Raw genomic sequence first — 13,255 nt, forward strand, 5'->3', positions numbered from 1 at the left:
CATGAAAGTTATGCTAGAAATGGAGCCTTTGCATGTTGTGCGTCCTTGAGCTCATGCGGTACAGGAGCAACACATGGCAGAAAGGCTTGTAGGCATGGTTTATTCACTCCACCTTCAGAGACAAGAGGGAAGAGGCATATTGCTGGGAGGGAACGGGAAGCCTCCCCCACTGCTGTCCATTTTGTACTGGGGAAAATTCATCCCTGCAGAGATGCAAGCTCAGGAGATTGGCACCGCATATGTGTCACGTCAGCCTGACGGGGGTGGTGGGAATTAAAGTGCTGCCAAGGCACTATATTAGGTCTCAGAGTACTAGCTCTGTTCAGAGGAAGCAAAAGGATAGACGTAGCTTTGGTGAGGAAGAGGAAGGATGTAGGAAGCAGGACGGGTTTCCTTGAGACAGACAGGCAGGGTCCTGGAGGATTATAAAACAAAGACAGGAGCATCCAAACTGAAGCCCAGAAATAAAGCAAAATGCTGAAACAAGTCCCCATGGGTAGGCTTGGGCTTTGGGAACATGCACCCTCCCTGGTGCACTAGGAAGCTGGTGGGCTAGGGGGTCTGTGCACATGCAAACGAAGGCAGGGGTCTCACCCTGTGCTGGCTGGAGCTGGAGGGGTGGGAATTTGGGGGTGTCACCGAGATCATGGGGGAGGCTAGCGTGAGGCTCTCCACCGCCGCGGGCACCGTTGCTTTTCCAGGGAGCAGGGCTGACTGCACCTGCCCCTGGCAGAGGGATGACACCTGCTCTGCCTGGGCAAGAGAGGGCAGGGGCACAGCTTCTCTGCACCGTTCAGAGGACCCAGGTCAATACTGACAGCTCAGGGGAGCCGGCCGGGGTGTCAGCTCTTGCAGAAGGGAAAGGCAATGCCAGGACACGGTCCAAATAAATGTAGCAGCACCACTGGACTTTTCCTTCTCCATTTGGGGCTTTATTCAGTCCTTTTTGGAGGAAAGAGCTGCAGGCACTGTAGGGCTGTTTGATTGCACTTTTCTAAGAGGGGGGAAAACATCTGAAGCAGTCAGTTCCCTTTTTTTGGAGAGGAGAAACTTGAATATAATTACACAAGGGGTGAATCCGTATGTGCATGTTATCAGCTAACACGAGGTTTATAAGTTATTTTCTGTTAGGCAGAATCAAATCTCTGTTTTAATTCACGCGTCTGTAAGAAAGGTGCAGGCCTTTTACGTGCTGCCCTGTGATTAGAAATCCCACTGATGCTCAGGGAGACTTTGTTAAACTCTGTCCAACCTTTGGTTTTGAAAACTGCTCTTCAAAAACATGTCTAACCAGGGATTTTTTTTTCCGGGTTGATTGGTGCGTTTTCCGCGTTTTTATTGCAGCTTTTATGGCTGCCAGACGGATCCCAATAATGATGATTTGTGCATCTGGTATCTTGGCATTTTGTATTTATGCTTTAAAATAATCAAGTGGGAGTTACCTGAATTCTAGGGAGCTATTTGCTGAAGACTTGTGGAGTATTAATAGGGCCTAGGATTGTATCTGCTGAGTTTGCTGTAGTCTGGTGGCTGCATCACTGCAGCAAACCCAGAATCAGTAACCTAGACTGGCTCTTGCTAATTGGTTATGGTCTTTATAAATCAGTAAATAAATTAGGAAGCGTTTGTTTGGTGTTCTGGGCCTCTCTTCCCATTGGAAACAATGGCGAATGCAGTGACTGGAAAGCAACAGCTTTCTAGCACTAACCATTGAGCCTTGCTGCAAGTAAATGCGGGGCAAGGGTCTTAGCTCCTTGCCAAATGCTCTGTTCCTAATCTGCCCATGTCCCCTGCATCTCCAGCCACTGGCACGTCTCTCATGGTGCTAGGTGGTACAGCCGTCTTGTCATCTAGCAGCCCGGCCCTGATCTGGCAAAGAAGCATGGAAGTGCTGCTAGACGACGCACACGTTTAACAACAACAACAACAAGATCTGCTAGTAGATTAATCAGAAAACAACTGAATTTTAATGAGCATTGGTACTTGGGTAATCCATGCATGGAGATACTATAGCACTCCTCTGGGAACGGGGGCACAAGAGGAGAGAAGATTTTAGCAGCCGGGGATCAGATCATTGGCAGGTCGAGTCCAGGATCCTGCCTCCTGCTTCGGAGGAAGATAGAGGTCCTCCTGAACTGAAATGGAGTTGGTGTAAAGAGGTGGCGTAAGAGTTAGGATGCAAAGGGCTTGCGCTGCAGGAAGAGAGCTTGCTTCAGCAACGCTGTACGTCAGGGAAGGGGCTAGAAATGGGGGTCATGATGGTCACGCACTTAAATATTTAGGGAGTAAATCACGGGGAAGGAATAGGAAGGAAAGGCCAGCTGAGAAATCCCAGGACAGATGTGCAAGGAGCTGGCAGCTGGCGACGCACAGATTTGCACTGAGGGAGGTCCCGCATGTCGGCGGCAACGGGCGCAGGAGTTTGTGTCTTCCAGAAGGGCCAGGAGTGTCTACCCAGAAGTGAGTAAATACCTCCTCTTATGAATCCACCTAAGCCACGTGCAGCTCGTCAGGGCCACAGCCCTTCCCCCACCGGGCTCCAGCTCAGTCCAGTCCTGAGCAGCATGCACAGGGCAGTGGTGGTCAGCCCCACCACCACGGGGCTGGCCTGCAGGCTGGCCGCCCCGTCGCTGTTGCACAGGTCGGTGTTGCAGCAGGTGACGGGGCGCGTAATGCCGATGCCATCCACGTCGGACGGGACGCACCGCGGGGCGCACATCTTTGTGACGGTCGAGTCACCCAGGTAGGGGTAAACTGTAGCAGGCAAAGCAAGAGAGAGAAGAGGGGTTATGAGGGTCTGCGGGGGCTTCCAGAGAGCACTGGAAAGCTTCAGATTGCAGGACCGCTTAGCAACGGGACCATACTCCCTGCTGGCAAAGGATGTCCCAGGTATACTGATGTAGGGTAGCAAATGGGAGGGCTCTCTCTGGCTGCATCAGAGCATGAGGTCCAGTATGCCCCTTTCTAGCTCTGCAAATGCCCTGCCGGCTGATCCCACATCCCACCGCTGACCCCATCGTAGCTAGGACTGTCTAACCATGCTGTTTCTGCTCTCCTTGAAGGAAGCACCTCCTTGCTCAATGAAGAGCATCTGCTGACAGGTGCGGGGGGAAGGCCACATCCCAAGAAGGGATGCTAATTCAGGTAAGTCAAAGGAAAATTTGCTGTGGACACGTCTAGGCTGCACTGAACAATGCATGGGGACACCGTGGTGGCAACAAGTCTCTCCCTCCTGCTCCACGCATGCCCCGAGCATCCTAGAATAGCCCCAGGTGTGCACCAAAAAGCAACTGCAGGCTATTTGCTCAGCATATGAGGAGAGGCGGGGGTGGGGAGGGGGCTTGAGTGCTGTATAATACAGTATGGATGGAGCCCCTGTGACCAAGAGCTAGAGGTTGGGGCAGGATTTGCAATATCACTCAACTCAACTCTGGGCCCATCAGTCCCTAACAAGACACCCAACTCCAGCTGTGGGCAGGAAGACAGGCCGGCATAGGGCACTTGGGAATATTGCACCTCCCGGGGCTTTGCAACAGGCTTTGGGGAAATGTCCAAACCAAGCACCGCTTATCGTTCAGCCTGAAACAGCAGGGGACTGCTGGCTGGACTTCTGAAGGGCTTGCTGTTACGACACTGTCTGGTCACCGGTGACAGGTCCCTGCCTGACCCATGCTCTGTTGGGCAAATCTGCCAGCCCCAATAATGATTTTTCCCTGGGAGTGCCAAATTAGGTTACAATGGCAAGTGAAGTATGTTTGTGCCCATTTTACAGACAGGTTCAGTGAGTCACCCTACGTGGGTCAAGCCAGTAGATCCATCACCCCAGATTTACAATGCCCAGTCCCAGCAGTGCCTTGTCACCCAACCATTCTGCCCTGGACATGGTGGACCTGACGGACTTTCCTTTCCTCCCTCCCCTAGACGTGAGCAGAGGGCCCGCCTGCTGGGAAGCACGTCCATACCGTCCTCCCTGGAGTACAGCGTCGTCTTGCACATGGTTTCATTGTCAGAGCAGTTCCTGATCACTGTGCACGCGGATGTGGTGATTGGCTCATGGCATGTGTAGCATGACAGGGACTGAGCTGTAGAGAGAAACACAGGGGGTGTTGTCCGGACATGACGCCACAGGTGCGGTGTCTGCCCCTCCACGCACCCCCCTCAGAGAAACCTCTGCTGCTTATAGATATTTCTTTAGAGGATGTGATGCAGTAGCACATGGCAGCCCCTCCATGCCTAGCCTCCATCAATGCCTTCTCCCACCATATAGGCACTGCTTGTAAACTCCCTCCCACAACACACCATTCCTGCCCAATTGCATAGGCAAAATTACATGCTACACTTAGGTTGTACTAAATCTGTGCAAAAGAAGCAATGGTAAAGTGAGCAATCACACGTTCAGGGTTCATTAATACCACGTCTTGCCTGCATGGCTCTGACTTGCCACTACAGGCTGGCAATCATGGGTGTAGCTAGGAGTCAAGGCACCTGGGCTCAGTCCCTGTTTGGCCGGGGGGGGGGCTGCTGGAAACAATGCATCCTGGGATGCTGGAGGACTGCAAATTGCTCATTTTATTTCTATGGAGTGGACTGAAGTTACCATAACATGAGCTAGGTGGCATAGCCCCAAGTTAGCCTTTGCCTTAGAGCATGAGTTTGAACGTGCAGATGTTCACATTTGAAAGTGCCCTTAGTGTGGTCCACTTGCAACATGTAAATCACGCTATGTCAGAGGGGACGTTTAACATCTTGACATGGCCTCACAGCTAACAAACTGCTCAGCGCCCAAACCCAAGAGGTCCTGATGCACAGTAGACCAACTAGCAGTGCAGTAAATGTCTGCCTGACGAAGGGCGCTTGTGCCCGAAAGGTTGCTAAGATGAATTTTTCCAGCTATTGTAGTGGGTCTAATAAAAGGCATCAGATTTACCCAAGGACTCTTGTCTGCCTATGTCCTTAGACCAACATGGCTACAACCTACACCCCAGTAAACATCACGCATCTACACATGTGCCCCTATTAGCCTGGAGTAAACTAACTTACTGCACAGCAGCACACGTGTAGACACTGGCTGGGGCACACGAGTGCTTCGGCGTGGGGGATGCCTGCCAGCTAGCCCCACACTGAAGTACCCTCATGCGCCAGCCAGCCCCTCCACAGCCAGGGAGGAGCAGCCCCGGGCCAGCAGACTTGTACATGTATGTGCACCCAGTCTCTCCAGTCTCAGGAGCCCAATCGCCATGCTAATGTGGGGCTCCTTTGATTTGTATGATCCATTAATTAGTCACTAGGTTCTAAAAAAAAGAAAGAAGCACTGAGTGCCCAGTGTAGAGGGCAAATTAAGATACAATTGCAGGTGAAATATGTTTATGCCCATTTTACAGACAGATTCACTGAGTCACCCAAGGTGAGTAAAGCCGGCAGAGCCAGAACTAGAACCAAGGCTCCAATCTATGTAATATTTTATTATGTGAACAGAGCAGAGCAGGTGAGGTGGCAACACCCATCACAGGCCTCTTTGGCCTGGGTTCAGAGGCCTGCTGAGGGGACAGTAGAGACCCCCACATCACAGGGGGGGACCCTGATAGAGTGATCATGGAGTCCTAGCCCTCCACACCCTCTGGAGAGTCACACAGATTGGAGAGTCCCTGCAAAGGACCAGACCAGAAACCACGCTATGTCCGTGAGTCTTTGTCCATAGTTTCATAGTTTCTAGGGTCGGAAGGGACCTGAGCAGATCATCAAGTCCGTCCCCCTGCCGTGGCAGGAAAGAGTACTGGGGTCAAACAACCCCAGCAAGGTGTTCATCCAGTCTCCTCTTAAAGCCCCCCAGGGTAGGGGCCAGCACCACTTCTCTTGGAAGCTGGTCCCAGATCCTAGCCGCCCTGACCGTGAAGTCGCGCCTCCTGATGTCCTTAACACTGCAGCCCACATCTGTAAACAGCTGGATGTTTCGTGGTAGAGGGATGCGCTTGACTTCTCTATGGGGTTTTTAATAGTTGTGACCTGAGCACTCAGCACCAACCAAAGGATTAAACGGGGAAGTCAATAGGTAAAGCTGTCCCCAAAAAGTGAAACTTTGGTTGATCCAAAGTCACTAATGAATTCTGGTGTAATTCACTTCTTAACAGCCTCCAGTCTCAGGGAGAATCAGGGCTCCTTTGACAAAGCTGGATGGAGAGAGCTTCCCTCCCCACCTTCACCCAGGCTGCTATTTCCAAATCCAACTCTTCCTGTGCCTGGTAGCAGAAGGCAGGACAACTGGCCCAGGGCTGAGGCTCCTAGTAAGCACGAGGGTGGCAAGAGTCGTGCATTGCAATGACTCGAGCACAAGTCCTCTCGATGATTCAGCCACCTCTTACCACCTGAGACATGCTAGATTAAATCCTCTCCTTTGGATCTGCAATTTATAGCATCTTTTTTTTCTCCATTTTCCAGCACGCAGCTAACAGGACTGGTCAGACCGTTGGGCCAGGCCCCCGTATTAGGGAAACCTTTGCTAGCAGCCAGTCTTGAGTTCCTTAAGCCCATCTTGTACACCCAAACATCACATGCATGCAGCATTAAAATCTCTTTTAGATGCTTAGATTAGCTACACGGAGCTCACCAATGCAGGAATCATTTAAGTGGGTAACTGGCTCCAAAGGCCTGATGCTATTTCCTACCAAGGTCATTTTACACCTTTTTGTATCAGCAGAGATGGAAGGAGACTTTAGTTATCAGTGAGAATCAGCCCTTTGCACTTGTGCACAACAAGGGCTGGTTTTAGGTTGTTCTTTTTCCCTTTGCTGAACATCTTGTCAGCATTTGCCAGCAATAGCATAGCTGTATAAGTTACTATTATAGAGAGGGAGAGCTGCGCTGGGATATTTCATTCATGTAAAATAAAATAAAATAAATGAATGAGTCAATTAAAAAGAAACAAACCTTTAAAATGCAACATCAATGTTAAATCATAAGTCTTCCCATTTGGGAGAAAAATCCATGGCAAAGTAGGTTATTGCCCATGACAGCTCATGCATCCCTGAACTGGTTAATCTCCAAGGTGCCACTTTTCTGTTTGGGAGAAGCTCTGGTTAGTTATGCCCTAGCAAATCCTGCACCCTGCTGTACTTTCTAAGCACCTAAAAGAGATTTTAATGCTGCATGCAGAAGTTAAACTTCTTGAACTGCAATAGAAGAGGAGCAGGGAGTGGGAAAAACCTGGCCGTACCCAGTGTACCACCCCCGAGCATCTGCTTTCTACCCCTGTATGAGACTGACATATCAACCTCGAAGGACCTTTGGTGTCCCCCAAGAAACAGTCTTTCAGGTGTGAAGAAGTCCCACTTATAAGTCTCCAACTTTAATTACAAAACCCAATCAGCTCCCTGATAAAAGCAGACCCAGGTGCTCTCTTGTTCTTCCTCTGTTCTTTTAACGGGTGGATAGTTGCTCTGCCTTGCTTTTTTCTTTCCTTTTTTTTTTGCAAAAATGCTGGGTCGTGTGACTGCCAAAGCTCTGAGCCTAACCTCAGGGTAGCTGCTCTGTCAGCTTCCTTGATTTCTGTCTCCCTGAGCTGCTTCTTCTCTAAGGGGATGGGTTAAGAGATTTTAGTGCCTGGGAGAATTAGGGTGTGGGCCAGTTGTTTTTAATCATCTTATTAGGATTTGCAAACTTGATCAAAATAGGGCTGACTAAGCTCAATAATGGCTATTAACATAACTACCCAGGTGTTTACCCATGGAGAAGTGAGCTAAAAGCTTGGGGCATTTCTTCTGAAGTAGTGAGATCAACTGACTGGAAGTAAAAGTTTGACGAATTCAGGTATGAAATAAGATTCAGCTTGTGACTGTACATAGGAGCAGCCTCCCAGGAAGTGGAAGGAAAGGTAACAGTCCAGGCCCAAGGTGAAACATCCCCCCTGAGTCTCCCTATCCAACTTCCCATCCACATGGCCTAGCCACCTGCATCCCGGCAGCCTCGGTGTTTTAGATCCAACCCTAATCCTGGTTGAGCTCTCGGTGTGCCTGTTTGCATGTGCAAAATACAGGCCGCCTCCCTCAGCAGCTCCATGAGCAAGGGAGATGCACAAAGGGGCTTGGAAAGTGCAAGCAGATGGGGTCTCACAATCAAAGCGGGTGAAGATGGGATGCCCGGAGGGGGGGCAACTGAAAATACAGAGCCAGACACGGGGAGGAGGAATAGAAATGGTGGTGTGGGGGCGATGCAGATTGGGATGCACACGCGTGCTCACACTGGCGAGCTGGACACGGTGAAGTGACAGATGGACTGGGTGGAAAACCAGGGTTTCAATAGCACGAGTAGAAAAGAGCTAGTAGGACCCCAGAGAGGACAAGGTCCCCGTTGGAGGACAACCTGGAGAAGCTCCATGCCCTTCATAGGGAAGAGAGCAGAAGAGCAAACCCCCGAGTCTGCCAAATTCCTAAATTTTAGGAGAAGCCTGGCCTCCTAAATGTGCAAGGCAAGGGACTGAGTGGCGGGTAAGGACGGGGGTTGGAGGGTCGTGGGGATCGCCTGTCAAGAGGACAAGAGATGGCAACATCTGGCCATCGTTGCGTGTCCCCCACAGCTGCACAGAAGTCACCTGCCAGGAAGCAATTCCCGCACAAGGCTTCACCTCGCTCTCAACAGCCGGGGTCTGGGCCATAACACGCTTGTGACCCGATAGCTCGGGGCTGTCTCACTCATCCCTCTGCAAACATCTGGTTTTCTCAGCACTGGAAAGCAGCTCCGGGACATACGCTGCAGCCAGCGCCTGAGGGAGATGCAGCTCGGGGGTATCGCATCTAATGAGCTCCCGGCTCCTGTATGACAGCTCACGTCAGAAAAAAATGTTTCTTGCTGTTATGGGAATGAGGAAACCTAGGCTTTCTGCACTGGGATGGTCTGGGTTTTGCCTTGAGCTGAGGAGAAATGGCAATATAGGGGAGGCAACTTTCAAAGGAGGGAGTTTGACCTGAATGAGAGCCAAATGGGATCAGGCCCAGAGTATCCCCCAAAATAGCTGTCACTTAGATCGGCAGGGGAAGCCCCGGGATGGCCTGCCTCACCCCAGCTGTCAAAGCTTGCAATAACTTCCATGCTCTAAAATTAAAAATGGGAGGCAGGCTGCTGAAATGCCATGCATTCAGGGGGAGAGAGACATCTGGGTATGAAGAGAGGCGGAGATACGATCCCCAAAACAGCAGATGAAGAAGCAGTAAGGGTTCAGAGCACAAGTGGGAGGCCAAACGGATAGGATTAACAAAATTAGACAGTAAAGCAAATATGGGGGGGGAGAGACTTAGCACGATGCAGATATCATCCCCTTGCTTCTGTTCCCATCAGGTAAAGGATGGGCTCTGAGCTAGGGGTCCCAGCCCCAAAACTGCATCGTGCGGCCAAACATCTGGCTGGCGAGACAGAGCACTTTTCTCTCATTTCAGATCAGCACCTGCAACTTCCCTCCCCACCTCCCTTATGTCCAAAAAGCTGGCCCTTCTCCAGTTAAAGCCAATGGGAGTGTGAGGTTTGCTACCTGCTCCCACAGAAATAAGCACATATCTGACAAAAGTCCAACCCAGGCAGGATCATCCCAGTCCAAGCCAGTCCTGCCAAGCCTCTAACCTGCTCTCCAGCTTGTCCAAGGATGGCGAATCCATGGCTTCTCTGGGCAGCCTGCTGCATTAATTACCCACCTAAATATCCAACCCAAATCCCCCTGGCTGCAATTTAAGTGATGCTCTGTGCACTGCCCCCTTCGCCCTCCACACCTTGCAAGGGCTGGATGCAGAGATCAAAGTCTTACCAAGCTCCACGTAGACGACGGCCAGCAGCAGAGCAGCCAGGAGCATCTTCATCTTGCGCAGGTCGGCCACTCCGCGCCCAGAGACCCTCAGCGGTGGCTTTAATTGTCACGCCTCCAGGGGATGTGCCAATTGCTGGTCTCCACAAGTATTCTTCCACCCCAGAGACCTAATTCTACCGGAAAAACAAGTCTGTTTAAGTGATAAAAGCATAACATGTTCTAAGTACCCGGCCCCACCTCCTGTTTTACGTGACCTTTCTTTTCATGGCTTTTGGAGATGAAAATGCAGCTTTTAATAGGAGAGCCTATTCTTTTCGACAAGGTGTCACCCTCGGACCCCCCTGCACACAAAGCAAAGCTCGCGTAATCCTGGGTGTGTCTGAATGCCTCTGAACTTTGTGGGCATTGCTGCTTTGCTTTGGCGATTTAGTGACACCTGAGCGGCCTCCTACAAAGAGGAGAGCTGTTGTGGCCGCGGGCAGCAGGAAGTTAAGTCGCGTGGGGTTTCCCTTCCCTGCTTTTGCCCTGCAAAGACTGGAGATCAGGTTGAACCAGAAAGCAAGTCATGTTTTCGGCTAAATTGGACGTCCAGGGTCAGGGGTTGAGTTTGGAGCCCTGGCTGCAGAGACGCTGTGCTAAGTGGCACCCACCAAGAAGGGCACCTACGGTCTCGCACCTGTTGTTAACCATAGGTCTGACCCCTAGTTCGGGAGCTGGGCGTGCAACCGTTGTCCCTATGGCTTCAGAGACTGGAGTGGGATGCTTTAAAACCTTGGGTCCCCCCACCCAAATCCCCTTTAGTATGGAGTGGGGAAAGAGGTTGGCTCTTCGTGCCACATAAAGATAACTTTATTCAGCACTGACCTTCGTGTTCCCCAGGGTCACGGGGCATCAGCAATTGCTGATATGTGACGGGCTTGCAAAAGCCATCTGTCTTGACTGTCCATGGGAAGCAGATGTTGAAATTATGCCCGGTGAGAAGTGTTGATTTTAGATTTTATTGTCTGTAAACCACAGCTGATGCCAGCTCATTTATGATTCCTTGACAGCCGTCCTCTCGGTCAGGGACCACAGATCTCTGCTCACATAGCCTCGCCGTGGCTGATGCTCGAACGCCTTTACCCACTGTATAGACATACATAGATCTGGCATCAAGTAAAGCTACTAATGGGAAAAAAAAACCCACCAAGACCCAAAGGCAGCATTCGTTCCTGGGCCGGCCTCGGAGATGATGCTCAAGGGCAACCAGCACGGTTTCATGAGGGGCAGGTCCTGTCAGACCAACCTGATTGCCTTTTATGATCAGCTCACAAAAGCAGTGGATGCAGGTGTCGCCGTGGATGTCGCCCTTCTGGACTTCAGCGAGGCCTTTGACACCGTCTCCCACCCCATCCTCATTGAAAACTAGGCGACTGTGGCATTGGTGCCTACACCATCAGATGGATTGCAGGTTGGCTCAAGGGTCACACTCAGAGGGTGGTGGTGGATGGGCCATATTCGACCTGGGGGAAGTGGGCAGTGGGGTCCCCCAGGGCTCGGTCCTTGGGCCCGCGCTGTTCAATCTCTTTATCAGCAATTTGGACAATGGGGTGAAAAGCACCTGTTTAAATTCCCTGATGATACCAAAATTTGGGGTGAGGTGAGCACGCTAGTAGGGAGGGAAAGACTGCAACAAGACTTGGATGCGTTACAGGGGTGGGCTAGCAAAACCAGGATACGTTTCAACACTGACAAGTGCAGGGTGCTGCACGTGGGCAGTAGTAACCAGCAGCACACTTATAAGATGGGAAACTCCCTTCTTGAGAGCACGGAGGCAGAAAGGGATCTGGGGGTCATCACTGACTCCAAGATGAACACGGGCCAGCAGTGTGGGGACGCGGTCAGGAAGACCAACCGCACCTTGTCCTGCATCCACACATGCATCTCGAGCAGGTCCAAGGAGGTGATCCTCCCCCTCTGTGCGGCACTGGTCAGGCCGCAGCGGGAGTCCTGCGTCCAGTTCTGGGCGCCGCACTGCAGGAGGGATGTGGGCAGCATGGAGAGGGTCCAGAGGAGGCCACTCGCATGGTCGGGGGCAGCAGGGCAGGCCCTACGAGGAGAGGCGACGGGACCTGAACCTGTTCAGCCTCCACAAGAGAAGGCTGAGGGGGGACCTGGTGACCACCTATAAACTCACGAGGGGGACTAGAAGGGTTTGGGAAAGACCTTGTTTCCCCTAGCGCTCCCCCAGAGTAACAAGGAATAACGGCCACAAGCTGCTGGAGAGGAGGTGTAGATTAGACATCCGTAAGAACGACTTCACGGTCAGGGCGGCTAGGATCGGGAACCAACTTCCAAGGGAAGTGGTGCTGGAAACTACCCTGGGGGGCTTTAAGAAGAGGCTGGATGCCTACCTGGCTGGGATCATTTGAGCCCGGTTTTCTCCGGCCCAGGCGGGGGGTCGGACTTGAAGATCTACCAGGTCCCTCCGACCCCACTTCTGTGATTCTGTGACTTTGCTGCCACCAGTTTGCTTGCTTCATTTCAAGTGATACGAGATCGCTATTTCTTCAGGTTAGAAATCAGGGTTCACGCGCAAGGCTACTAACAGGAGCATGACAAGTGTTATAAGCCCACAGATCTTCAACTGTGCTTGAACTAATAAAGCCCCATTCAGGTTCCTGGCTCTTCAGCTGAGGGGGTATACTATGAGCTACAAGCCAGCAATACCTCTGCAGGCCTTTTTTAATGAGTTTCTATAAATTCTCATTGTTCATGCACCGGACTTCCATATTTTGACATTGCCCCTTTGCTGCATATGAACAAAAGAAGCAATCATTGCTTATGACTATGCTTATGAACAAAATCACCGATAATTTCCTGTATCCCCAAAGTATTATCTCATGAAAGGTCCACCCCTGTGCCCTTGGTGTGCAGTATTCATGCTCCCCACCTGTCAGACTGAGAACTAGATGTACTTACTCTGAAGGTGAGCATATCTGATTGTGTTTACTTTGTTGTTAAGCAGGAGCAGGATGAGGCGTGTGATTCATATAGCCCCTGGTATTAAATGGCCCAGAACAATATGTGCTAGACGAGCCGATGCACTGGTACATCTGAAAGGTGATCTAATGCAAATAGTCTTTGGCACAGAACAATGTTCACGACACGTTCTCGATGTGTAGAAACCCAGTAGACGTGTGCACTGTTACAGACCAACTAAATCAGATGTATTGCATAAGCCATATGAATAGGAAGGTTTCTCATCTGCCTGTTTGTTTGTGTAAGGGCTCATCCCCGTTCTTGCATGGCTTTGCTAATTATCCTCCGTGCCTGCAGTGAAAGGGGGTTGGGAAGGCAGTCACCGAGGGCCCTTTTCAGTCCTGAAAGTGTTCAAGCACACAGTCGGGATCGCTGAAATCCTCTTGCTTTTCTGGGTAACTGGTGCCGTGATTCTCCAGTGCTGTCAAACCTACTAACATGTCTTGG

The 13,255-nt window shown here is 51.1% G+C and overlaps 1 protein-coding gene across 1 annotated transcript; it reads right to left on the reverse strand.

Annotated features, from left to right (window-relative positions):
- Positions 1–1,950: 1,950 nt before the first annotated feature.
- LOC149869697 (ly6/PLAUR domain-containing protein 2-like) lies at positions 1,951–10,042 on the reverse strand. The gene is made up of 3 exons (XM_090037380.1): positions 9,788–10,042; positions 3,963–4,082; positions 1,951–2,754 (listed from the first exon to the last, which is right to left on the reverse strand). Exons 1-3 carry the CDS (start codon positions 9,837–9,839, stop codon positions 2,510–2,512), a joined length of 417 nt encoding a protein of 138 aa, XP_089893506.1. The 5' UTR covers positions 9,840–10,042; the 3' UTR covers positions 1,951–2,509.
- Between the last annotated feature and the right edge of the window lie 3,213 nt (positions 10,043–13,255).

This window comes from Crocodylus siamensis, chromosome 3 (assembly GCF_052110815.1).
Source record: "Crocodylus siamensis isolate JL-2025a chromosome 3, ASM5211081v1, whole genome shotgun sequence".
Lineage (NCBI taxonomy): Eukaryota > Metazoa > Chordata > Crocodylia > Crocodylidae > Crocodylus > Crocodylus siamensis.

What these genes read in the sequence shown, in the direction of transcription:
- LOC149869697 (XM_090037380.1), bottom strand. Translation starts at nt 9,839, where the DNA reads ATGAAGATGCTCCTGGCTGCTCTGCTGCTGGCCGTCGTCTACGTGGAG. An exon ending in CGTCGTCTACGTGGAGCTTG is followed by an intron (nt 4,083 to 9,787) that starts GTAAGACTTTGA and finishes TTCTCTCTACAG; the next exon opens with CTCAGTCCCTGTCATGCTAC. An exon ending in GCTGTACTCCAGGGAGGACG is followed by an intron (nt 2,755 to 3,962) that starts GTATGGACGTGC and finishes TGCCTGCTACAG; the next exon opens with TTTACCCCTACCTGGGTGAC.